This window comes from Neovison vison, chromosome 2 (genome assembly GCF_020171115.1).
Source record: "Neovison vison isolate M4711 chromosome 2, ASM_NN_V1, whole genome shotgun sequence".
NCBI classification, from domain to species: Eukaryota; Metazoa; Chordata; class Mammalia; order Carnivora; family Mustelidae; genus Neogale; species Neogale vison.
In genome coordinates this window covers 100671651-100695039 of record NC_058092.1, presented here as the reverse complement: position 1 = coordinate 100695039, position 23389 = coordinate 100671651, and the positions used below count along the sequence as shown (strand labels likewise).

Genomic DNA, 23389 nt, shown 5'->3' with positions numbered 1-23389 from the left:
TCGGCCGCAAGGACGTGGAAGAACCAGGATTAGAACCCAGGTTGGGTCCAGAGTCCAATTTGGCCACAACTTCTAGGAAGTTCTGCCCTAGAATGAAGCACAATATGGGGTTCCACTACATGAACGGATTCAAGTCTCCTGTTAAGGGCTTTGTTTTTATTTCCAGGAGAGAGGACACTGCTCCCTTGCTGCCCTCTTCAAGGCTGATGGGTCCTTTGCTGGGCTTTGGGAAAGGCCTTGTGGGGCTTGCCCACGGCGCGGTAGCCTGCGTGTGACGCCCTACTTAACTTTCAGGGCTGTCCGGCCCACATGCTCCCAGTGCCCAGGCCCTGGGGCGGCTCTTGCCCTGGGCAGGTGCGCCCCACAGAGCAGCGGCCCCCGCGTCCACCCCCCCGCCCCCCACCGGGCCCCTGGGACAGACCGCTCTTCTCCGGGGGCGGGGGAAGGGGCGGGCCAAGGGCGGGGCCTCTCGCCCAGGCCACCGCCCTCGCCCCGCGCGCGGCTCCACCGGGTGCAGCGGGCCGGGCTAGAGGGGCGGGGACTCGGGAGGGACCGGAGCGCGGCTGCCGGTGCGGCTGCGGGGGGAGAGGGAGAAGGCGGCGCGTCCCCGGAGGCGTGCGCCCAGACTGCCGGCCGCCGGACCGACGCACGGAGGGAGAGGGCCGGGGGCGAGGTCAGTATCCGGTGGGAGCGCGGGCGGCGCGCGGAGGGGCGGCGGCGCGGGCAGCCGGGAACCCGGGGCAGGGGGCGGGGAGGGCGGCGGCGGGCGCGGGGCCGGCTCCGCTCCGGGGTCGGGCCCAAGACCCTCCCCTGGCCGGTCGGGCGCGCGGCCCCGGAAAGCGCAGCCCCCGCTCCCTTCTCCCTCCGTCTCTTTTCTTTCCAATCAGCAAAAATAAACACCCGGGAAGGTAAAACAATAGCGGGGCCACCTGGGACGCGGCGCGCGCGGAGCTTCCACGTTTGGGGCGGGGGCCGGAGCTGGCACCGGGAGTGGCGGCCCCACGTCGGAGCCTCCTCCCGCTGTGTCCCCGCGAAGGGTGGGGTTCCCCGCGGCGCCGGGCTCGGCAGGAGGCGAAGGGAATTCCCTGGAGTGAGGCGTGTGGGCAAAGTGTTGCTGGAACAATCGGGCTTCCCGCATTTGCTGTGGGCAGGGAAACTGAGGCGGGGGCCGGTGTAGCGACTTGCCCAAGGTCAGAACGCCCGGATTGACTGTCCTGATCCGGGAACAGGACCCAGGCGTCCCGAGCAGCCCAGCGCTCAGCGCCTCTCGGTTTTGCGGCGCTCGTGTTCGCCTTTGATACATCTCTGTTGTGTTTGTTTTAGAAATCTGCTGGCATTGTGGGACCGGCTTCGCCTCGGGGCCGCTGAACGCCAACTTGCTTCGTGTGTCCTGGGTAGGTGTGGGGCAGGTGGCAGCTCCCTGACCTACCGACATGGATGGAGACGGACTTTTTGATGAAGAAACCCAGACAGTCGGTGCCATTCCGGGGCGATTTAGCTGTCAGAGGTTTTGACAAAACCTGCCCTGTTTCCTTTGGGGAATCCGAATGAGGGAGCTTACAGACACCTTCACTGGGAAGCCAAGGACATTTCTGTATAATCAGTGGATGAAAGGATTTTCTCAGACTCTTTTTTCCCTTTTCCTTGAGGATTAATTCACTGCAATCTACAATTCCAGTGGAAACCGCAAGGCACAGGATGTGGCAGAAGCCTAGAGGGCCTTCAGAATTGTTCTGGACCCTTCTTTTAGCATAGGGGAGTTCAACACAAGCCACTGGCCGCCCCCTCCCCCCCCCATCCTGCTGATCTCTTCTCTTTAACCTGTTTTCATTTTTTGAGTTACGTTCTATTTCCAAAACTGTCCTCTGGAGCTATAAGTGGATTGCCAGAAATGAGAGATTAAGTGCGAGAGAAGAGGGAGCGTCCTGTGTTGTGTCTCTTCTCTGCTGCCGACATGAAGTGCTTTTTCCCAGTGCTGAGTTGTCTGGCTGTGCTGGGTAAGTGGCTCTGCTTATCAGTGCGATCGATGTGAAAGTTTAACCTGCTGTTGGTTCCTGTAATTCCTTGTGGTTCTTTCCCATCAACACTTGGCTTGGGGGCCACCGGCACACAGCAGATATGTATCACAGGTTGGAATAGGGTACCAAGAGGCCCTATTCTGACCCGGGAGGAACGGTGAGATATTGTTTGCTGTCTTTAAGAAGGAACATCTACTGTCCTTGAAGGGTCTGTCCCAAGCCTTGCCTTGCGGTGAGATCCCTCCATCTGTGTGTCAGTGGTTTAGGGACTTCATGTGCCTTATAAACTTTAGCGTCTTACCCGCTGTCCACATTAATGCCAAATTCAAAGTGGCAGCGTTATTCTTACTGTGGGGAAAGTTGGTTTGGTGGTAATGATGCTGCGTTTTTTGTTTTGTTCTGCCTTTTTTGGGGGAGGTAGTCATGGGTGGGGTAGGGTGGTGAAGGGATGCATTGCCCTGCCTGAGCGGCCTGGAGCCTAAAAGTGTTTGAGGATACCAGTCTTATGTCCCCTCACCAAGGAAACTCAGAGCGTAGTTCTGGAAGAAGAGAGACTGGAGGAGGGGAAGCTCCTTGCGTGGGAATGTGTTAGGAATGGTTTTAGTGCCCCTACAGAAGGCCAGAATGCTTAGAGCAGGGTGAGGAACTGTGATCCCAAGAGGTAAACCCTGGATACCTGCCCTAGGGATCCCCTTCCCATTGCAGAGCCCCCATCCCCCCTTGCCCATACTTTCTATACCATTAAACATCTGCTTGTGTGTAGTATCTGAGGACACATCTTGGGTCTAGGATAAACTTCCTAGCCAGGATCTGATGCATCCTTTCTGTCCATCTCCCCAGAGCTCGCACAGGAGCCCACCCTCTGACCTCTCTGTGGTTCTGTCCCCTGAGTGAAGAGGTCACCATGGCTGCCTATGGTGTCTGCATTTCCGAATCTAGATATTTGGCATTTACGGAGTTCATTCATGACCTGCTGGCAGTGGAGATTGCTCTGATGTGTTGTTTGTATGCTTGTAGTTCACAGTTGGGTGGAAAGAACAGGTTTTGGAGTTTGAGAGCCTGATTTGAATCTGAGCCTCATCGTGATGGCCCTATAAACCTCAGTAAAATGGGATGATACCTCCAAGGACTATCTTGACAGTGAAAGCCTATAAGGTGTCCTGAATACCTTGACTGCTTTGAAAAATGTCTGGAACACATAATAAACGTGTGCAGTCAGTGATTCTTAAACTTGGGTGCGTGTCGTAATCCCTGGGGGAAGCTTTTAAAAGTTCCGATCTCCGGCAGCAACCCCAGACCAATGAAACCAGATTCTCCGGGAGGGTGAGCCAGGCATCAGTCTTTCTGCTCTCCCAGGCAGTTCCAAGTGAAAGAACCAGTGTGTGAGTTCATTAGTGCCAGCCCTGTCCACCCTGGCACACACTCAGACACAGGGTCCCCAGGCAGGTTCGCTGGTGCCGTGCTCAAGGGTGGGTGAGGATAAGGTGTCCCTGTGTCTCCTTTCTGCTCAGGCAGAGTTAAGAAAGCAGATAGCTCTCTGTGCACCAGTCCTGAATATCCCATTGGTATTTGTTCATACTGCATTTGTCATTGACTTCGTGTCTGGGTTTAAATCAGTAATTAGTGATTCATTTGGATTCAAGAGGACAAACAAGGAAGGCCCTGGGGAGTTGGAGGAGGTGGTATGGCTAAGGCGGGATAGAGGGCTGGGTGGAAGGGTGGGGCCCAGGGCAGGAGAAGGAGCCACCAATGGCAAAACAAGGAAATGGGACATTTGTGCCTTTTGTTTGTTCTGGCTGCTCTAGAAATGGGAGGCCTCCTGCAGGTCCCTCTGCGGCTTGCCCTCTGGGCCACTCTGTGGACTGGTCCTTGGGCCCTGACACTCTTCTCTTGCCTCCCTTCTCGCCCCCTTAGAAACAGGTGCCGGGGAGGGAAGGAAAGGAGCCTCAAGGTGGCCGTGAAAGGGAGCACTGGCTGCCAGCCGTGGGTGAGGTGGGAAGGTTTAGAAGTGTGGGTGTGCCTGGTGCTTTACATCCTGCTGCTGAAGGCGCAACTTCTCCCATCACTGAGTGACTGTCAGCAGAGGTGGGGAGAGGCTCTTGCTACCCACCCCTGCTAACCTCGGAGAACTGGAGGTGTCTGGGGAGGGAACAAAACCCAGGTTGGGGGTCTTATTTCCTGCTTGCAGTCTGGTGTGGGCTGATTCATGCGTCAGCATTCTTGCTGTGTAATGTAAATTAATGTGTAATGTGAATTTCAAAGAGCAAAGAATCCCAAGGTTTTGTGCTCATGTGGGTCACACACCCAGAATCCAATTTTGTTTGTACAAAGTAGGATGAGGCTAAGTACTCTGCACAGTGGCAGGGGTACAGGTGCTGTCAGCCTCCAGAAACAGCAGTTTGAGTCAGAAAGCCCGGTGACAGTCCCTGAGGGCGGACCCGGGGTCCATCTCCCACATGCCACCAACTCCCTCCGCACCTGTGGACCCACGCTTTGTGCTCCCTTCCTTTGCCAGCGTCGGGGATTTGGATCAGGTTCCTCCTTTTCGGCCTGTCTGGGGGCTGACTCCTGCCCTTGTGTCTGTCCTCCCCGCAGCCACAGTGACCGCTAGGTCTTGTCTCTTCCTCTTGCAGCACTGGCTGCCCCACCCAGCTTGGGGGCCACTGGCTGCCACGACCACCCTTGTGCCAATTCCAGAGCCACCTGATGCCCAGGCCTGGTCGAGCCACGGGGGTTAGTGAAGTCTCTACTGCTGAGAATGGGCAGAGCCAGAGGGGCAGAAGATGAGAGAGAGAGAGAGAGAGAGAGAGCACACGAGCAGGGGCTGGTGTGACCGTGGCAGGACTGTGGCGTGCGTGTGAAAAAGGAGGGAATGAGGAGAGAGGGAAAGGGGGCCGGGGCTGTGCCAGGCAGCAGCCTGCATGAGTGACAGGGACGTGGCAAAATGACAGCCATGTGGGAGAGGCAGACTAGGATTTGTGTCTGCAAGTACAGGAAGGGGACGATCCAGAAAGATGATGCTAAGTTTCAGGCCCATAAAGCAGATTTCGGTTTTGCATAGCCATGAAGAGTTACGCCTCCTAGGCCAGTGCTGATGTTGCAAACAAGACGGAATAGCTTTAAAAGTGTGAGCCTGGAAAGAGGAGATTGGGACATCTGTGGATCAGCCCAGGAGAACCTGTAGCTGGCTCATGACCATTCGTCTTCTCCTCCAGTGGCGGCAAATTTCATGTGTAGAGTTTGAGAGGCTGCTTGCTTGAATAGGATGGGACCAAGGCAGTGATCCCTTACCACGCTGTTAGCTAGGGAGGAGGCCAGAGGGTTCTTCCAAAAGAGATTGAAGGGAACTTTGATGTTCTGATGAGAGTGAGCTCGGAGGCAGGACTCATGATCAAAGGCAGAAGACACAAGTGAAGCAGCTTGGGGGTGGTCAGGGGATGAGTTCTGAAGATTGTAATTTATGCGTGAACAAACACCGTCCCTAGCATTTGTTGCAGGAGTGGTACACTGTCCCTTTCCTGGGACCATTTGACCGGGGTGCCTGAGAAGGGAATTATCAGGAGGACTAGACTGGCTAGGAGGCCTTGACTGGCTAGGAGGCCTTTCAACTCTGCGAGTTACTGAGTCCCCACTATGCCCCCCAGGCCGTGTTAAGATGCCCCCATGCCCTGCGCTTCGCATTGCAGTAAGGGAAGCTCTGGCCTTGGCTGTGAAGCCAGCCCCGTCTCATGAAGTCCTCCACATACACTCACTGGATAGAGGACTCCCAGCATCACCTGTGTGTAGATGGAGCTACTGAGGTCCAGGGAGGTTAAGGTTCCTTAACTACTGTACCAGCTCGATATGGTGTTCCACAGTGGCAGGGATCCAGGCCCCTTCTGTCTTGTCCTTCGTGCATGCCTCCATTCCCAAGGTCATGGCATGATCTGAGACGGCTGTGCTAGCCCCAGCCATCATGAAGGGGGTAAAGGCTTGGTGAAGGGCAAGACTTCATAATTTAAGGACATTTCTGGAAGGTTGCCCTCCCCTCTTCTGCTTATACCCCTGTTGGCTAGAACTTGAGTGCATGACTGTACTCGGCGGCAAGGAGGCCTGAGAAATGGCATCCTTAATTCTGACTAGCTAAAAACTGAGGGTTCCGAGAAGAGAACAGATGTGGGAGGGTCAGCAGTGGTTTGCTGGCTGAGCGACAGAGCTAGTGAGTGACAGCAGAGGGTTTTGAAGCCAAGATCTTCTGGTCCAAAGCCTGTGTTCTTCCATCCCACCAGCTGCCCCTCTGTGACTCTGCGGCCCAGCCCCTGGCCTCTAAGAAGCCTTACCGGGAGGGCACGAGCCAGATGAGCCAATAGTTGTTACAGTGGGAAGCAACATAAATCCACATACAATCACGCAGGCAGTGTTGTGATTTTAACAGTAGTGATCGTAGTGTTTTTAGTCCACTTGTGTGCCAGTCACTGCTAGACACTTGGCGGAGCAAAGCCCTTCCATACGGTGGACCCTCCCTATCATGTTCACTGCTGTAGCCCCAGAACTCAGCCTTATGCCTGGTACAAAGTAAGTAGGTATTCAGTTAATTTTTTTTAAAGAAGATTTTAATTTATTTATTTGACAGAAGTAGGCAGAGAGGCAGGCAGGGAGAGAGAGGAGGAAGCAGGCTCCCCACTGAGCAGAGAGCCCGATGTGGGGCTGGATCCCAGGACCCTGGGATCATGACCTGAGCCAAAGGCAGAGGTTTTAACCCACTAAGCCACCCAGGTGCCCCTGTTCAGTTAATTTTTTGATGACTAAATGGTTTCATATTCTTCCTTGCCCAGGACAAGGAAACTCAAGGCTCAGGGAGCTCAGGTCGTTTTGCTCAAAGGACAAGTGCTAGAGATGGGCAGAGCCTAGATTTGAATCCAAGTTGGGCTCTAGAACTTGTGCTTTTAAAATGTCGACAAACACAGGGTGACATTTCATCTTTCTTGGGCCCTGGATCCTTGGGGCAGTATGGTGAAACCTCTGGACCCTTTCCCTGGAGAACATTTTGAAATGCGCAAATAAAAACACATTGGCTAACAAAGGAAATCAATTATATTGAAATATAGTCATCAAAACATTAAACCAATTTATGATTATAGCAATACGCTTCTTTAGTAACACATTAAATAACGAGCCTCTAGCAGCAGGTCCAACAATTATTGTAATTATGGCATAGTGAGGCACGAAAACGGTATGTTGAGGTATCAGTGTCAACCATGATATGAAATGAAAGCATGTGTGATTTTTGCTGTGACAGAGTCACAGGTCCTAGAGACACGGTCATGACGGCTGCCTGCGTCCATAATCAAACATTCACAGAGAGGTCCACATTCACAAAGAGGTTAGTTGAAAATAAAGGCGTATTTTTTCTTTCCCATTCAAGTTCCCATAGCTCCTGACTTCTGTTCAAGGACCCCTGTGAAGTGCCAAGTGAAGTTCAGTGTAGGCGGCGGTTGCCGGGAGCACGCCGTGTGAGAGGACTTCATTAGCTTTCCGAAACGGGCAGGGTTTCCATGCGGGGAGCATTCTGTTCCCAGTAGAATCCTCACGGCGCAGAGGAGACAGCAGTCGTAACGGTGGTAGGGTGGCCCTGCAGGGTCTCGAGAAGTGACTGGCGGTGGTTTTAGGGTCCAGTTCACCCGGGATGATGAGGGCACACAGAACCGCCTTTGACTCTAAGGAGTTTGGGAGTGGGACTTAGGCTGGGTCTCCCGGAGCCCAGGCGGACCACTTCCGCTGAGCCCTGGCCTGGAAACTGAATGAAGTGGCGCCATGGCTGGCCTCCCCTGGTCCCTGGCCTCGTGCATCCTCCATTATGGCTCCTTGATTAATATTTTTAGGTTCCTTCGGGAGCTCTTCATTTGCCGTGATTGGACACCTGTTTCTTTGCTGCTTGAAAGTGAGCACAGCTAACTCCTCGCGAAGGGTTGGTTTTTAATTTAAGGAAATTTAGGACACCTGTGTGTGAATGCCCCCTGATTTTCAAAGAAATGAGTGGTTGCGTCAAAATCAAGCTTCCATTTGTAGAAAATCACACGTTGCCAAATTCCCTCATCAAGAACGCTTTATTAAGTGACTAATTGTGGGCCACAGTGGTGGGCACTTAACAAAGACCATGGCAATGAACCTCCCTGAACTGGAACCTTCAATTAAGGGAGATTTTGTTTTTTATTTTTGAACTCCGCTTTCCGAAAGGCAAAAATCGCAAGATGTGGTAGCAAGGATTTATTCCAGAAATTAACTTCCAGGCCACCATCCGTCCAGTCTCTACATCTTCCGCATCTATAATTATAGTAGCAGAAGACAGTGATGAGCCTCAGGGCCCTGCAAGATCCTAAATCAAAGATTAAATTATATTAACTCTACTCAGGCTGGAAAGTGATCAGATGTGTTTGGAAAACCTTTATAACAGGCTTTGTGATAATGAGAGTTGAAACAAAGTTTCTGTCTAATCCTCTATTAGCCCTTTAATTAAACTCCCCCCACATATCCTCTTCCTCGTCATCCAGGTGACCCAGGCTTTGCCCAATGTTCCTCTCTTCTAGGCGATGGTCCTCTAAGGCCAGCAGTAAAGCAAGCAGTATATCCCTGTGCAAATGGACAGGAAGACAATGACACTACGTGCTCTCCGAGGACAGGTGTCTTTTGGGGAAGGAGGGGGTGGGCAAGTTTGTTCTTGTTGTCAGCTCAGCAGGAGGGAACTTCTGTCTAGGAGAGGGATGAGGCTGGAGTAGCTTGTGAGTGGTCAGTCTGGAAAGGCTTTCTGGAAGAGCTGGAATGTTAGGCATTTCTTAAGTAATAGGACAAGGAGGATCTGGCAGAATTGCGGGGCTGGAGGCCACCATGGGCACATTGCAGCTGCTTTGAGAAGGTTTCCCAAGGACTGGAGAAGTCTGACGTGAGTGTCAGTGGCTGTTGCCGGAAGGAGCAGTCAGTCAGTTGGCATGACGTCTGGGTATTTGGATCTGAGGTGGAAGGAAGAGAGCTGTAAGTGGGTGTTCTGGAGGACCTCTGGAGAAGTAGCCAGGGAGGGTAGGAGGCATTCCTGCAGGTGAAGGTCTAGAGTGGTGAAGGGGACCTGTTCCTGTACCAAGGAAAGAGCTTTCATGAATCCATCAGAACATCGTCAGGGCAAAGACATTCTTTTTTTTTTTTTTTAAAGATTTTATTTATTTATTTGACAGAGAGATCACAAGTAGTCCGAGAGGCAGGCAGAGAGAGGAGGAAGCAGGCTCTCCGCTGAGCAGAGAGCCCGATGCGGGGCTCGATCCCAGGACCCTGAGATCATGACCTGAGCCAAAGGCAGAGGCTTTAACCCACTGAGCCACCCAGGTGCCCCAGGGCAAAGACATTCTAACAAAATTGTGAACTCAAAGAAATGCGTGGCCTCTTCCCCTTGACTTTCAGGTCCCTAGGCCTTCCCTTTATTAAAACGGGGCAGGGGTTTGGGGGAGAATCCGATACCAGTTGTGTGTTCTTTCCCCAAATCTGATTCTTTGATGTCTGGGAGCCTGTTCAGGATTGCCTAAACTTGGCCTTATTTTTGTGTGTTTAATACTGTTTTTGTCTGTAGCACCCATTTTCCCATTCTTTGGGGGGCACTCCATGCCTCCTTTCTCTTGGTGACTTCTGAGAACACAGTCTCTGCCCTCAGGGCATTGGATCCCGGCCTGTGGCGTGCTGGCAACAGAAATGTGTCATGAGGCAGGCTGTTGGCCTCCTTCTCACGGACCCCTTTTTATTAACTTTCCTTCCCTCAGGCGCCCCATCCATTTGAAGTCTTCTGTCTCTCAGCATTAAGTAGTAATTAATCTGTTTCTCCTACGTGGTAACCACTATGATTGCTCACTCTTGCTCTAGTGATATGGTTCAGCTCTAAAGCAACATTAATCTGACACACTGCATTGCCCGTGACCAAAGGACGCACATGGCTTTATCTGTTGGGTACCTTAGCCCTGTATCTGCAGTGTAGGGGAAGTGGAGTCATTGTCGGGTGTTTTGAAATGTCTGAGGTGGCCAGCTCTCCTACCCCACATGTTACTTTGAGAGCCCCAGGGCCCTTGGATAACCTAGACGGTGTTTGCCCATCTGTTGATTGCGTCGGTGACCTTGACTGACTTTGCTAGGAAGGACTTTCAGTATGGGTCTGAAAAACCAGCCATTGCTGTAGGTCAGTCCACACTTGTCCTGTTCAGGGACAACCTCCTCCTCTTTTTTTTTTTTTTTTTTAAAGACTTCTAGAGAAGTTTCACAACCTCTTAGATGTAACGATCCCATCAATCTTAAATTTACTGAAGACTTGATTGGAATTAACTCATAATTTAAAACAACAAATAAAGTGTTTAGGGTACAATATTGTATAAAAATAAGATCATGAGAGATTGGTTTCAATTTCAGAAGGTAGCTTCTATTGTTTGCTTTGTTTTTTGGATTTTAAGTTGTTGACAGAGATAACAGGGGAATAAAGTTGTGAATAAAAAATCTAGACGGTGGAGATGGAGGGTAAAATGTGAAAGTTCCCCTCTCCGCCCTATGTCCCTTACTGAGTCTGATATATATTCTTTACAGTGTGATAAATATTCTTCCAAATCTTTTTTTTATCATTTCTATGCATATATTCATACCAATATAGATTTTTTTTTTCTGACAGAAATAGACTCATACAGAACATATTGTTCAACAACTTGATTTTAAAGGGGTAATTTACCTCACTATTTTTTCAGGCTTAATTTTATGGCCATATCAGAACTGATTTGGTTATTTTATAGCTAGTTGGAACTGTAATTTGTGAAATCATTGGGGAGTAGTGAGCCTCATTCAATAGCTACATCATGGAATAATTTTGTCTTGCCGTATCAAGAGTCATAATATAAACACTACCCTTAAATTTTAATGTACTTAATGAAAAGAATTGACTTGTTTGTTCTGAGTATTTTCTCCCCAAACACATACATTTAACAAATTAGGTACACACATATTTTGTTGACTGTTTTAGTTATAATTTTGAAATTATGTTGAATTCAAATGAAGCATATTTAAAACTTGTTAAGAGAATAACCATAAATATTGGGTTTGGGATCTAATTCAGTCAAGTTTCATATTTTTTCATAGACTGGGGGGAAAATGAGGGAAGTTTTCCTGCATTTTCAATTCCCCAATGATTCTTCCATTTAGAACGAACTGGACTAGAGTAACTGCTGAGGTTACCGGCTACCAGACGTTTAAGACCCAAAAGAACACTTTTTTTTTTCTCTATCCCTGCGGAAGCAGCTATTTCTGTAAAAAATGATTATCATTTCAAAGTGTTGGGTTACTTCTCAGGTTCACTGGTGTGACTTTCTTTAAATCCCTGGAAGCAAAAGCAGGTTTCTTGGATCGGTCACCTTTAGACCTGATTTTTAAAATAGTGCCCATTTTGGAGGGATGCTGGTTGGATTCATGTATCGAAGTCAACCCTTCTTCAGCATCGGGGTTTGACCTGCTCCTCCCCAACCCGAGACTGCTGTTCTGCTAGAAACCACTTCCACGACTTTCCTAGGAAGACTTTTGGTCTGTTCATCCAGCAAATATTCAAGTGTGGACTCCAAGCAGCTCCTCATGCGGTTGCCTCCCATAACTAAGAATGGAAAGGTAAAATCGTGAGAAACATTTTAAGAAGTCACAGGATCTGTATTTTTAATCTTCATAAATAGAAAAATTAATTAATAACACTCTGACGTGGGGGAACTCTTTTCTGTCCCTGAGGTATGTCTTTTCTCTTACGGTTACTGAACATCTTTTCCTCCTGGTTTTTTTCAACTCTGCTTTAGCAGCTGTGAATTACATATGCCCCCATCGGCCCCGACAATGGCCTCTGAAGGAGTAAGACATGAGGGCCACTGATTGGGGGTGACCGGGGTGGGTGGCCCCGTGAGCGCAAATTCTTTCTTTTGAAAATACACAAATAGGGCGCCTGGGTGGCTCCGTGGGTTAAGCCGCTGCCTTCGGCTCAGGTCATGATCTCAGGGTCCTGGGATCGAGTCCCACATCGGGCTCCCTGCTCAGCGGGGAGCCTGCTTCCTCCTCTCTCTCTCTCTGCCTGCCTCTCTGCCTACTGTGATCTCTCTCTGTCAAATAAATAAATAAAATCTTTAAAAAAAAAAATGAGAAAATACACAAATATCCCAAGTCCTGGATATGTGGAACATCCTTACTTACTGCTGCGAATATTGTCTGTCTCTGGGAATTGGGAATTTCGTCCTCAGCTCTGAATTTCTAGGAAGCCAGAACAAAAGAAAAATAGAGCCATCACATACATCCCATCATGCCGGAGGCGGCTTCCACACCAGGGCTTCTCCTGAGGACCCTTCATGTGGGGGCTGTGGTGGTGGTAAGCTTGATATGTCTCCTGTCTTATACTCCTCCTCCCTACTTTCCTACAGAGTGACTCCCCTCGGGGAGCCTTGTCGGGGGAGGCTGTGGGGACAGCTCAGAGCTGCCTCTAATGTTGGGCCTGGGTTCCAGAAACTGTTGTGTCTACTCAGGGTGGTCCAGGCTCTTCCAGGCCTGCACCTTGCCAGATGCTGTCCTCTGACCCAGGGCTGCTACCCCTAAGCATTCATCGATCATTGCTTCCCCTTTCTCCACCAGTCCCCCAAGCAGGTTCCAGGCAGGTTCCAGGTGGGAGTCACCCCAGCTCCAAAGCTGGTGGCTGCTGCTCCCCAGAGCGTCTGGATGGAGCCCTCCTCCTCCCCGTAGGCAGCGCTTTTCCAAGGCCTTCCTGGTGTGCCTCATCGGATTTGTTCCATGCTGGTTTTGTGTTGGCTGGGAGTTGGCTGGTCTTTTGGGGGTTCTGCTTCCCACATGGACACGTCGGTTAGATTATCAGAGATGGCATGTGGAGTCATTCTAGGCTTCTCCTGAATCTAGACCACCCTTTAGGATGCTATTTAGAGATGATTTGCTGAACAGTGTCTTAAGGTCTTCTGATGTTTTAGTATCCAAGGAAGCATGCTGGACAGTGTTGCCATCTGCCTTCTAGTCTTCCATTACCAACAAGCAAGCTTGCATCTGAGTGCCCTGCCTAGCTCTTTCTTTGTCCCTGTGTCAGAATGGGCTATGGCCCCCTGCTGGGGGTCCTGGTACCTTGCTGTCTGGAGGGACAGCATCTGTAACTCCTTTCTCACACGTATGATTCCAACCTTTCTGAGCAGCTCTCCACCCGCTGGTGAACTTCTGGAAGAGAGAAAGTAGATTAAGAACTCATGTGCCTCTGGGCTTGAATGTATTTGGAGAGAATCCTTAGGGATCTCCTGTGTAATCCTCTTCTCTTAAAGGGCAAGTGTTCTGGAGGTGAGGAAGGGACTGCCATAGGCCTGGGCTGGGGGAGAGTAGAGGGACTGGAGACCACCCCTCACAGAACAGAGAGGGAGTCTGGTGTACGCAGCCTTTGTTTTAAAAGGAAAACATGACATAATACAAACATTTGCCTTTCCACTTTTACCCCCCTCCCCCCATCACCACAGTAGAGCTGTAATTTTCCATATTTGGAATTTGGGGAGAGCCAGGCCTCCTTTGAGGACAAGGCCAGATTCAATCTATGCTTTGGGGGAAAGTAAGTGAATACGAGAGCCTTGAGGGCTGCGGTATTTATGGTGAGTCTGTGATTACTGCATGTGCCTCCTTGTCATAATTTATTCAGCAGCCCCCGATGTCCCAGAGCTGGTGCTGTGCCCATCAGTAATCTGACTCTTGTTTCCTTCTGCCTATTTTCCCTTTTGCAAATGTATAGGCCTTCAGCTTTAATCAAGTAGGCTTTTACTCTGTCATCTGTAACGCGGATGACTGAAGTCATGTGGAGGATTTTAAGTATCTAATCTCTTAAGACATTCAGAGCATAATCTCCTCCAACCCCATCATCCTGCCTGCATCCGCGAGATTTGCGAGGTTCTGCAGAGGAGGCGGGATGGGGACTCTGGCGTCCTTCGGAGGGTCCGGCGTCCTCCTTGCTGGCGACAGATCTTTGTTGGCTTTCGGCCTGGGGAGAGGGCCTGCTGATCGTTTGCCATGGCAAGAGCGTTGAGATGCTCCGTGAATGTGACCAGCGTGTCAGTAAATCTCAGAGCCGGTGCAGAGGACGAGAGGCCAAACACGCAGGAAGATACCAGCCAAGCTCACCGATGTCTGTGCAGTGTGTCTGGGGCTGGCTCTCTCAGGCCGCAAGAGAGACAAGAGGCCTGTTGGTCAGTGCTCTTCACCGACATTTGTCATTATGTTATAGCAGGTCAATCAGAAAGATCAGGGGGTGCAGGTTCTACAGTTTTCATGTGCTTTGCTTAGAAATGGAACGTGACTTTGTGTGTGTGTCATTGATTAGACTAAATTGGATTACGGTCACTCTTCAACGTGAGTGCCCGGTTTAGCTTTTTTTTTTTTTTAATTTAATTGACAGATCACAAGAGAGGCAGGCAGAGAGAGAGGAAGAATCAGGCTCTCTGCTCAGCAGAGAGCCTGATGTGGGGCTTGATCCCAGGACCCTGAGATCATGACCTGAATCGAAGGCAGAGGCTTTAACCCACTGAGCCAGCCGGTGCCCCTTGCGGTCACTCTTCAGATTGTCATTTCTTGCTGTGCTGTTTTCAACCCTTTCGGTGGTTAGCTCGGGTTTTCGCTGTCAGAAGTGTCCTCCTGCAATGGAGTTTGGCGAATATTCCCGCAGTGCAGACTTTGCTACTCTCTTTCCATATGATGGTAAAATCCCTAAAAATGGAGACTAATGAGGATTAGTTTAAAATTAGAAAAATGTTTGAATTACCAAATATTTTCTAAGAACTTCACTGTTATTACTTTTAAGTAAATACTGTAACTCAAACGAGGCTAATAGAGCGCCTAATAAAAGATCCTTGGGGATCCTGCTTCAGGAGAGAAATAAGAATGATTTGCAATTAGCGTACCAATTGTTTATGTAAATGGAGTTTCTGAAAAACTGGATTGTGCATGAAAACAGTTTGTTCTCTTAAGTATTTTAAGTAGTCCCTGTGAAACCCTGTTTATTTTCGCTGCCGGTGGACCCTGTGTGGTATACAGACCTGTTTCGCGAAGGCCTAATTCAACCCTATTAGCAATATCAGAACTCCCAAGTTAGTCAAGTCCTTGATCTTACCCTCCCCCCCCAACCCCTATGCTGCTGCAGCACCTGTGCTTACCTATCTTAACATGAGTCAGTAAGTTGAGCAAATATCTGATCTTTTCTGCCACGTGCTTGGCAGTGTGTTATGTAGAAAAGACAACGATCACCATCCTTGTGTAGCTTTATAGGCTAGCAAAGAAGTCAAGCAGTCCACAAATAAGCACACATATTGTTAATTACAGGAACGAAGCTAGACAGTATGTTACTTTGTAATGCACGGTCTAATGCATTAGACTGTAAGCCCCATGAGCATAGGGACTCTGTGGGTGTTGTCGGCCACGGTGTCCCAAGCCCTTCCTAGCCTGTTGCCTGGCGTGGAGGAGATACTAGATTGAGTTGTGTGACGTTGCCCCATTTGTAGGTCAGCAACAGTTGAATATCAGCAGTGTCATAAGGTTCAACGTAATAGCTCTTCAGTCAATATGTATTGAATTTTGAATATGTATTATAATCCGCTGAGCTCTTAGAGTACGCTGCATTTAACACAGTTCTCGTTAGCCAAGGAGATGACCGCTATGGTACTGGAGAAGGAACTCTGAAATTTCCAGGAGCCAAAACTCGTGGCCCTGTGACGTCAGGTAGAGATGGTGCACCAGTGGGACTTCACAGCCTTGTGGTACGTGTGTTTTCTGTGCAGTTCTTGGCATATTTCCCAGCCTCAGGTGGAGGCATGTGTATCTGGGGCCCAGAGTGCTATCTGTGGCCCAGAGACTCCAGGAGAAAGTGCTGGAAGGCTGAGATGAAGACAAAGATCTGAGCAGGGTTGCCCAAGAGGAATGAGGGATGAGAGCCCCATCGGGGCAACAGAAGGGGCCGTCTCTTTAGTCCAGAGGAAAGGGAACGCTTGCATTTCCAGCCCAGACCTCATGCGGTCTCATGGTCAACAGATCCATGTGTGCCCACAAAGTGCTCGGTGACTCGCGAGGCACTGATAGCCCTCATTGTGAGCTTCGTTTGTGCCTGCCAGGTTGTGGGCTGGTCTTGTAGATCACGGGCCCATTGGAGGCAAGAGTTGAACTGAGGAGAAGGCCCAGCTGGGCCCTGCTGGGAGAAGCCCAGGGCTCTGGCCCATGGCCTACTCCCTATCCAGGGAACTGGGAGTTAGGCCCAGCCTAGGGCTGGGACCAGAGCTTCCCAAACCTCCTCTGCTGAGTACTTTTTTTGCATCTGTTTGGATTTATTGGCCCTCTTTCCGGTTTCTCTGCACAAATGTCCAATTGTGCCACTCCATTGTAATGCTCACTATTTTCTCACACCCACAGGATAATTTCTAGTTTGGCTCAATGGCACAGCTCGCTGTTGAGCGTCTTATGTGCCAGCACAGGATGGGGGTGGCGAGTTTGGAAAACACAAATGTGTTTTGTTGGTCCCAGCCTATGGCAGACCCTTGGTTACCTCCACAACAGCTGTTCTGTTCTTGACGGCAGAGCCCTCATTTGGTTTGAAAGTCATGTCTCTCTTCTGGTACCACTCAAGGAAAAGTGACCCCACCTCTGGCTCTAGAGTAAAAGCTGACCAGTCTAAGCCAGTTATGGAGACCCGTAGTGTAGACGTGAGTGAGTGACAGAGTCGTTCGTGGCCAGTGAGATACGAGGAGAAGTTCGCTGTGGTGATTCTAGGAAAAATGTCTTCTCTTAGAAACATAGAAGAAGGACAGCTTCTTCCACTAGAGTCTTGGAGATGAGGCAGCCATCATGTCACCATGAGGAAAGTAAAGCTGTTGAGCCATTAGAGGGAGAGGATCCAGAGCCACTGAACGCTGAACAGGTCGAGCTCCGTACTTCCTGTCTTCACTCTTTCAGCCAGTTGAGTTGGTGTTTTCTGCTACTTATAGTCAAAGGCTACCTGTATTAGACACTCCCTCAGAGGAGCAGGAAGTAGGATTTATTCGTAACAGTACAGTTCAGCTGATCATCAGAAGGCACTCTCTTCAGAGCCAGTGCTGAGCCCTCGGGTAAGCCAGAAAGGAGGGAGCTAAGTCCATGGGTAGGCAAAGCTGGAGCGAGGCAACTGTGTTTGGACTGGATCCTGAGGTGGGATTTGTGTGGGAAGAGCAGAAGGGCAGAAGGGCATTCCGAGCAGCGGATGGCATGAGCAGGCCTGCAGGGACAGGAGTGGACGTGGCACTGCTGGAGAACAGTTGAGATTATGTCCTGACTAATGCCACAGTCCGATTCTAGAGCATGGACAGCTGCAGGCTCAGAAGGTGACCCTTGACCCATGCAGTGGAGGGAGGGTTGGGAGCAGGGAAGAAGCTGGGAAAGGGGACCTTGAGGGTTATGGGGAGGCAGCCATGTACCAGGCTGGTCAGAAGGGGAGACGGGAAAAGCCAAGTGGAATAATTTAGTTCCAGGTGGTGAGATGCGAGGTGAAAGTGGTAGGCAGGGGAGGAAGATAGCAGAGGAAAATTGGAAAGGAATAAAATAACTGATGAGAGAAGGCTTGATTGAATGTGGCACAAAGGGGAAGTCTAGAAGCTGCCTCGAAGCGTCTGGGTGTGTGGCTTGGGAAATGACGTAAAATGGAAATTTGAAAGAGGGGATCGAGTTTAGGACAATCTGTCTGGTCTCTGTCACCGGGCTTTTGAGGTAATGGTGGAAGATCTAAGCAATGGGACCTTGAATTCTTCTCAAAATATGGGTTAGGCCTTGGGAATGAAAGACCGGGACTTAGGATGATGTGACAGGGACAACACAGATCTGTACACACTCCTCCAGGTTTGCAGTGTTGTGGGGTCAGTGAGATGGGTGAGGAAGTAAGAGGCGTCATCTCCTGGGGAAGGAAGGCAGCTAAGAGCTGGTATTCCTGTATTTCTTCCCTTCCCCAGCTTGCCCCCCCCCCCGACCCTCCCACCTGGCCAGAACATGCTTGGTACTGAGGGGCAGGGACTGTGCGTGTGGCCACGAGGGGAGGAGGACCTCCTCCCAGCATGCTCGCTCTGCCTTTGGCTGGGAGAGCGTCGTGGAAGCTAGATCTGCTGTTGTAATGGGGTGGCATTGCTAACTGCTGTTTGTGTAGGATCCAGCTGCTATGGGGTCTTCACATTAGTTTTTTTTTTTTTTTTTTTTAAAGATTTTATTTATTTGACGGAGAGAGAGAGTGTAAAAGCTCAAGCAGGAGGAGGGGCAGAGGGAGAGGGAGTGGCAGGCTCCCCGCTGAGCAGGACCCTGAGATCATGACCTGAGCCTAAGGCAGATGTCTGTCCCAGCCGGCCAGGCGTCCCTTCAGGTTACACTTTAACACCTCCTCCTGCCATGGTTTGCTCAGAGGTCTGAGTGAGTGGGCTGCCCCTCCTTCTCCCTCTGGGGCTCTTGGTGTTCTTGGAGGGTGAGTCCACTCCTTGCTCCTGTCCCCCAAGGCTGTTTAGCTTCCCAGGGTAGGGGCTCCCTGCTCAGGAGCGGTGGTGGGGAGACGGCTGCTCTCTCCACAGATTCCAGAAATGTCAAGTGGCTGGTATCCACTGGTGACCAGCTTGAGTGTCTCAGTCATCAGTGGAACTGGACTTGGAGCTTCAGGGAGAAGTTCCAGACCTCCAGCTTAGACTCAGCACAAGGTGCTTTTTAATCTTTCCTGTTCTCCAAAGAGGGTAAGTGTGTCTTTTCTTCAAGGCTCAGGAGCGTGGAGCGAGGCCCCTGGACCAGGCCAGTCTTTGTTGCAGCCCGGAACACACTGGGCCTGGCTGACTCCCATTATTTTCCTCAGGGCAGGGTCTGGGAGGCAGTGCTGGGAGGCATCTGGGATCTGGTTTTCATCAGGCATCGAGTAAAAGTGCAGATGCCCAATCTGATCTCGCTTTAAACAAAGCAGAGTTAGTTGCAAGGGAAGGGCTTTTGTGAGGCGCCTCTCCTGCTCTGGGTGTGATCTCTGGGGTGTCCTGTTTCTCATCTCACTGAAAACTTTGAGCCCACAAATACCCAGAGGAAAGCCCTTGAGGCAGGGGTGGGGGTGGGGCGGGAGAGCCACCATGGACTCCTTGGACCGTACCCCCTAGAAGTTTCCAGCTTCTCCTGAATTTGAAAACTTAAAGGCATGAAGGGGCCATCTCTGTTTTTTTTTTTAATTTTTCCTCGTCTTCCAACAACACAGAGGTGTCATAAATATTTGTCGGTGCCATTCTGTTCCTGGGCAGCCACTCTTGCTTTCCCCTTTGCTCTCCCTGCTTCCTCTGACAGGCCTGGAAGGTCCAAGTGTCATCCTAGGAGGAAGATGACACTGAAGCCATCTGTCAGCCTGGCCTTTCCCTTGTCCATCTGTCCTTCCAGTCATCCCTCCATCTGTCCACCCAGCCAACATTCAATAAGCATTTGTTACTGAGCCAGCAGTAGGATTTGGGGCAAGCTACTTAACTCTTCTAAGCTCCCATTTATTTCCTCATCTGCAAAACAATAGGAGCCACTCTTGGGGGTTAGTGTCAGAATGGAATGGGGCCCAGGCAGGAGAGCACCTGAGTGCCTGCCATGTGCCTGGGGCCTGGTCCGTGCTCAGGAAACTGTACTTGGCGCTCAGGGCCTGGGTGCCTCCCTGGTCAGCTGACCTGCTGCAGGTTGCCTTGGACACTGGTGGCCATTTGGAGATTGGATTTAGGCCACAGTACATAGTTGCCAGGCCATAAATGCAGGACCTTTGGACCCCACTGTCGCATTCCTTGGGATATCTTGCTGTTCTTGTCCCAATCTTGGCGGGGCCGCTGCGGCCGGGCTCCAGAAGTCTCCGGGCCCTGGCGTCATTTGAGGTTGAGAGCGTGGGCAACTCGGGGGGGCGGGGGGGGCGTTCCTTAGCCCGCTGACGGGGCCGCACTGCCTGGGTCTCACCTGCCCGCCTGCCTCACCTTTTTTCGCCACCTGTCACACCTCTGCCTCTGAATGTTGCCTTTATACGATATGTGAGCCATTTTCCTCTCCAGCCCCCTCCATCTGCTCGAGCTCCTGCTTCCTTCGGGGCTCCTGTTCTCTTGCCTGTTCTTCAGGGTTTCCTTTATATTGCCTCGTTTTCCAGCACTTTCAGGGAGCCGTGTCGATGTCATCTCACGTAGCACGCTGGGTTTTCGGGAAAGAACCTGGGTGGGCGTTTGAGTGTCAGGGGGCTGCAGAGTATCTGATTAGAGGGTCCTGGGAAGTGAGCTGTTTGTCGCCGGATGGCATGCCGGGAAGGGTTTGGGGAGACCCGGGAGGAGGCATATGCTGTCAGCTACTGGCTTTCCTGCCCGTGGCAGTGGCTCATGACCGGAGGCACCCCCGTTGGCTCCCCTGCCTTCCTTTGTCGTCCCAGCTTCCTCGTCCTCCTCCTCTGTTTCTGCACGGACAGCTACTCCTGCCTCTGGCAGCGTTGGTGTCCTGTACGTGCTCTGAAGTGGCCCCTCTCTGCCTCATTCCTACTCTCCTCCAGTGACTTGAGGAAATTCTTGCCTTCACTCTGTATGAACCCAAAACGAACCCTGCCTTGGCTGCTAAGTGTATTGTGCTGGGAGGGACTTCTCAAGTACAGTGAGACACCGAAGAGCTGGCACCGTTCACTTCCAAGCCTTTTACGGTTCCTCGAAGTCCTGCAGACCCGTCCTCTCTTTGACCCCAGCCCACAGAGGCTTCTAGCTCCTTCTGAAGATAACGATAAATAATGGCATGTACCCAGAAGCCAGGCAGAGGAATGCACTGTCCTGGCGCCTGCGGAAAGTGCCGGGGAGTGGCCGAAGCTGGTGTTCCGGGTCACAGAGCCCCAGGGTTCAAGCAGCAGTGGGAACAGGCTGCAGTGGGTTATGAAGGAGACTTTGTCCTGCTCTGGCTCGGCTCTGTGTTTAAGCTGGGGCCGGGAGATGATGCAGTTGTGGGTAGGCACTTGCGCACGACCTCTTATTAAGGTAGAGGAAATGAGAGGCCTGGAGGCCCCAGCCAGGCTGGCCTTGTGCAAAGTGATCCACAGAGGTCCGGCCCTCACTACCCTCTCCGTGCTGGCCTCCGTCTTCCCTCCAGCCCCATAAGTGGCTGCAGCTGCAAGCTTCCTTCCACCCGAGGTGCCCCATTTGGGCTGTAGGCCCCCATCCTTGTCTGGCTGGGCCCAGCTTTTGTCCCTTGCTCTCCCCAGGAGTTCAGTACTTGACCGAGTCCTCTGGCTCATCCTTGACCCTGGCTGGCTGCGGGGTTTAAGCAGAAGCAGACATCAGTTGAACTCCCATGTCAGTCCAGGCTCTGTGTGTTCTCTGCCCTCATCCCTATAGTTTCAGGTCTGAGGACTGTCACACAGCCCCCTCTCCAGATCAGATAGGGCACAGCAGGGTCCTGTGACTTCTCCAAGTCACGGCCAGCAGGGGCCCCTTCCTGCTAAGGAAGAGGAACTGAGTAATGTTCTAATCACTTTATTGTGGTGGTGTTAATGTATAGCAGAATTAAGTGTCGAATATGCTGTTCTCTGTGTGCTGACAGATGCAAACGTTTGTGTAAACCACCGTCACAACTGAGTAGAGAGCTTTCCTGTCACCCTAGAAAGTCCCCTCCTCACACCACCAGGCGCAGTGGCCCCGGGCCTGGTTTCTGTTACCACAGTGTTGCCCCGGCTGGAGCATGGGCCATGCGGAATCCCACAGTCTGGAGCCTTTTGAATTTGGCTTCTCTCCCTCCGCATAACGCTTTTCCAGTTCATTCACGTGGTTGTATAGATGTACTTTAGTTTTTTGCTGAGCAGTATTCCGTGCTACGGACAGATCACAGTGTGTGATGAACAAAATGTCCCGTGGGTAGACATTTGGGTTGTTTCCAGTTTGGGGCAATCATAAATAAAGCTGCTGTTTCACGTGTGAGTCTCTGTGAGGATACAGGCATTCGTCTTAGGTAAATTCCAGGAGCGGGATTGCTGGGTCGTACGGTGAGAGTACGTGTAACCTTATAGGAAACTGCCAGATTGTCTCCCCAGGTGACTGTGCCACCCCACATGCCCACTGGCAGCATGTCAGGGGGACCTGATACCACTGACTTCTAGTCTGGGGTCTTTCTGGTCACCCAACCTGCAGGGTCACTAGCTGCTGCGATGTAGATTACTTCATAATCATAGTAATCTGCCGTGAGTTCATGCTTTCTCTTTATTTTTCTTTTGCCGTTTAAAGAGTTGTTTGCTTTTAAATTTATTCAGATCAGTGAGCCAATTCCAAAAACCCCAGAACCATTTTAGAAGACACGTATTTAAGACTCGGTTCTTCTAGAACCATGCTAGGTACAAAAATCACTATCAGATAGGGTCTCCTAAGAAAAAAAACTGTAAGTACTTATAACATGAACGTGTATGTGTGTATGCATGCGTATGTGGATATGTACATGTACACATAGATATGAATGTGTGTGATGTTCACACAGACACACACATAAAGAGATTTACATTTTGGAATGATTTTTGCGGTTGTGGAGTTGGCAAGTTTGAAGTCTCTAGGGCAGGCCCACATACTGGAAATGCAGCAGGATTTTACCCTGTGGTCTGAGGCTTGATTTTTTCTTTACTAGGATGACTTTCATTTTCCCTCGAAGATTTCAGCCGAGTAGCTGAGAGCCACCCATGTTCTCAAGGGTTAGATCCTCTAAATTCCACGGTTCATGGATGTGTTTGGTTCCATCACTGGCTGCTGTGGTGGCAGGTTATAGTAACAAGTTACTGAGCCCGCCTTTTTAATGCAGGATTTCTGGAAAAGTTGTCATGTTTGGAGCCAGATGAGGTCCTAGAAACTAGAGAGGTTTTCTCCATGTGGCCCTCAGTGACTCAGGGCAGCCTCCTTTTCTGACCACTGCCCCCACACAGACGTCCTCCTTTGCTGGCTTTCTTTGCTCCCATCACCTCTGTTGGTAATTTGAAGTCTGTCCTTAGCAGGTGTCCAGTAAGTACAGTTTCTAGTACTTTCCAGGTAGATCCCTGATGTTTTGATGGCCCCAAATGGACAGGCCCGCTGTCCCATTACAGTTGGCCCTGGTGATGAGAGAAGGAGTTTGAGGAGCATGTGGTTCGCTTGGGTTCACTTTTCTCTTTATTTGTGGTGGCATTTCCTGTGTGGGGACTGCCAACAGGTGTTCTTGGGCAGGGGGTCTGGATGAAGGAAGCATGGGTCCTCTGCTCTAAGGCATTGGTGTCACGGTCGGGTGGGGGGGGGTGGCGCTGAGCCCAGAAATGGCCCTGAAACACCGGTGGCTGAATGATCTCACCAAATCTG

General features: G+C 50.7%; 1 protein-coding gene across 3 annotated transcripts in view; it reads left to right on the top strand.

The window, feature by feature from the left end:
* The first annotated feature begins 580 nt into the window (after window positions 1-580).
* The window catches only part of IGSF3 (immunoglobulin superfamily member 3), a 95259-nt gene continuing 72450 nt past the window's right edge, over window positions 581-23389 (top strand). For 2 of the 3 annotated variants that reach the window (XM_044238996.1, XM_044238994.1), the window contains exons 1-2: window positions 581-673; window positions 1324-1997. In XM_044238996.1, the coding sequence (XP_044094931.1) occupies window positions 1955-1997 (43 nt within the window). In that variant the 5' untranslated portion in view covers window positions 581-673; window positions 1324-1954. Of the gene's footprint in view, window positions 674-795; window positions 909-1323; window positions 1998-23389 lie in introns of those variants that run through there. The other variant, XM_044238995.1, reaches the window with a different exon arrangement.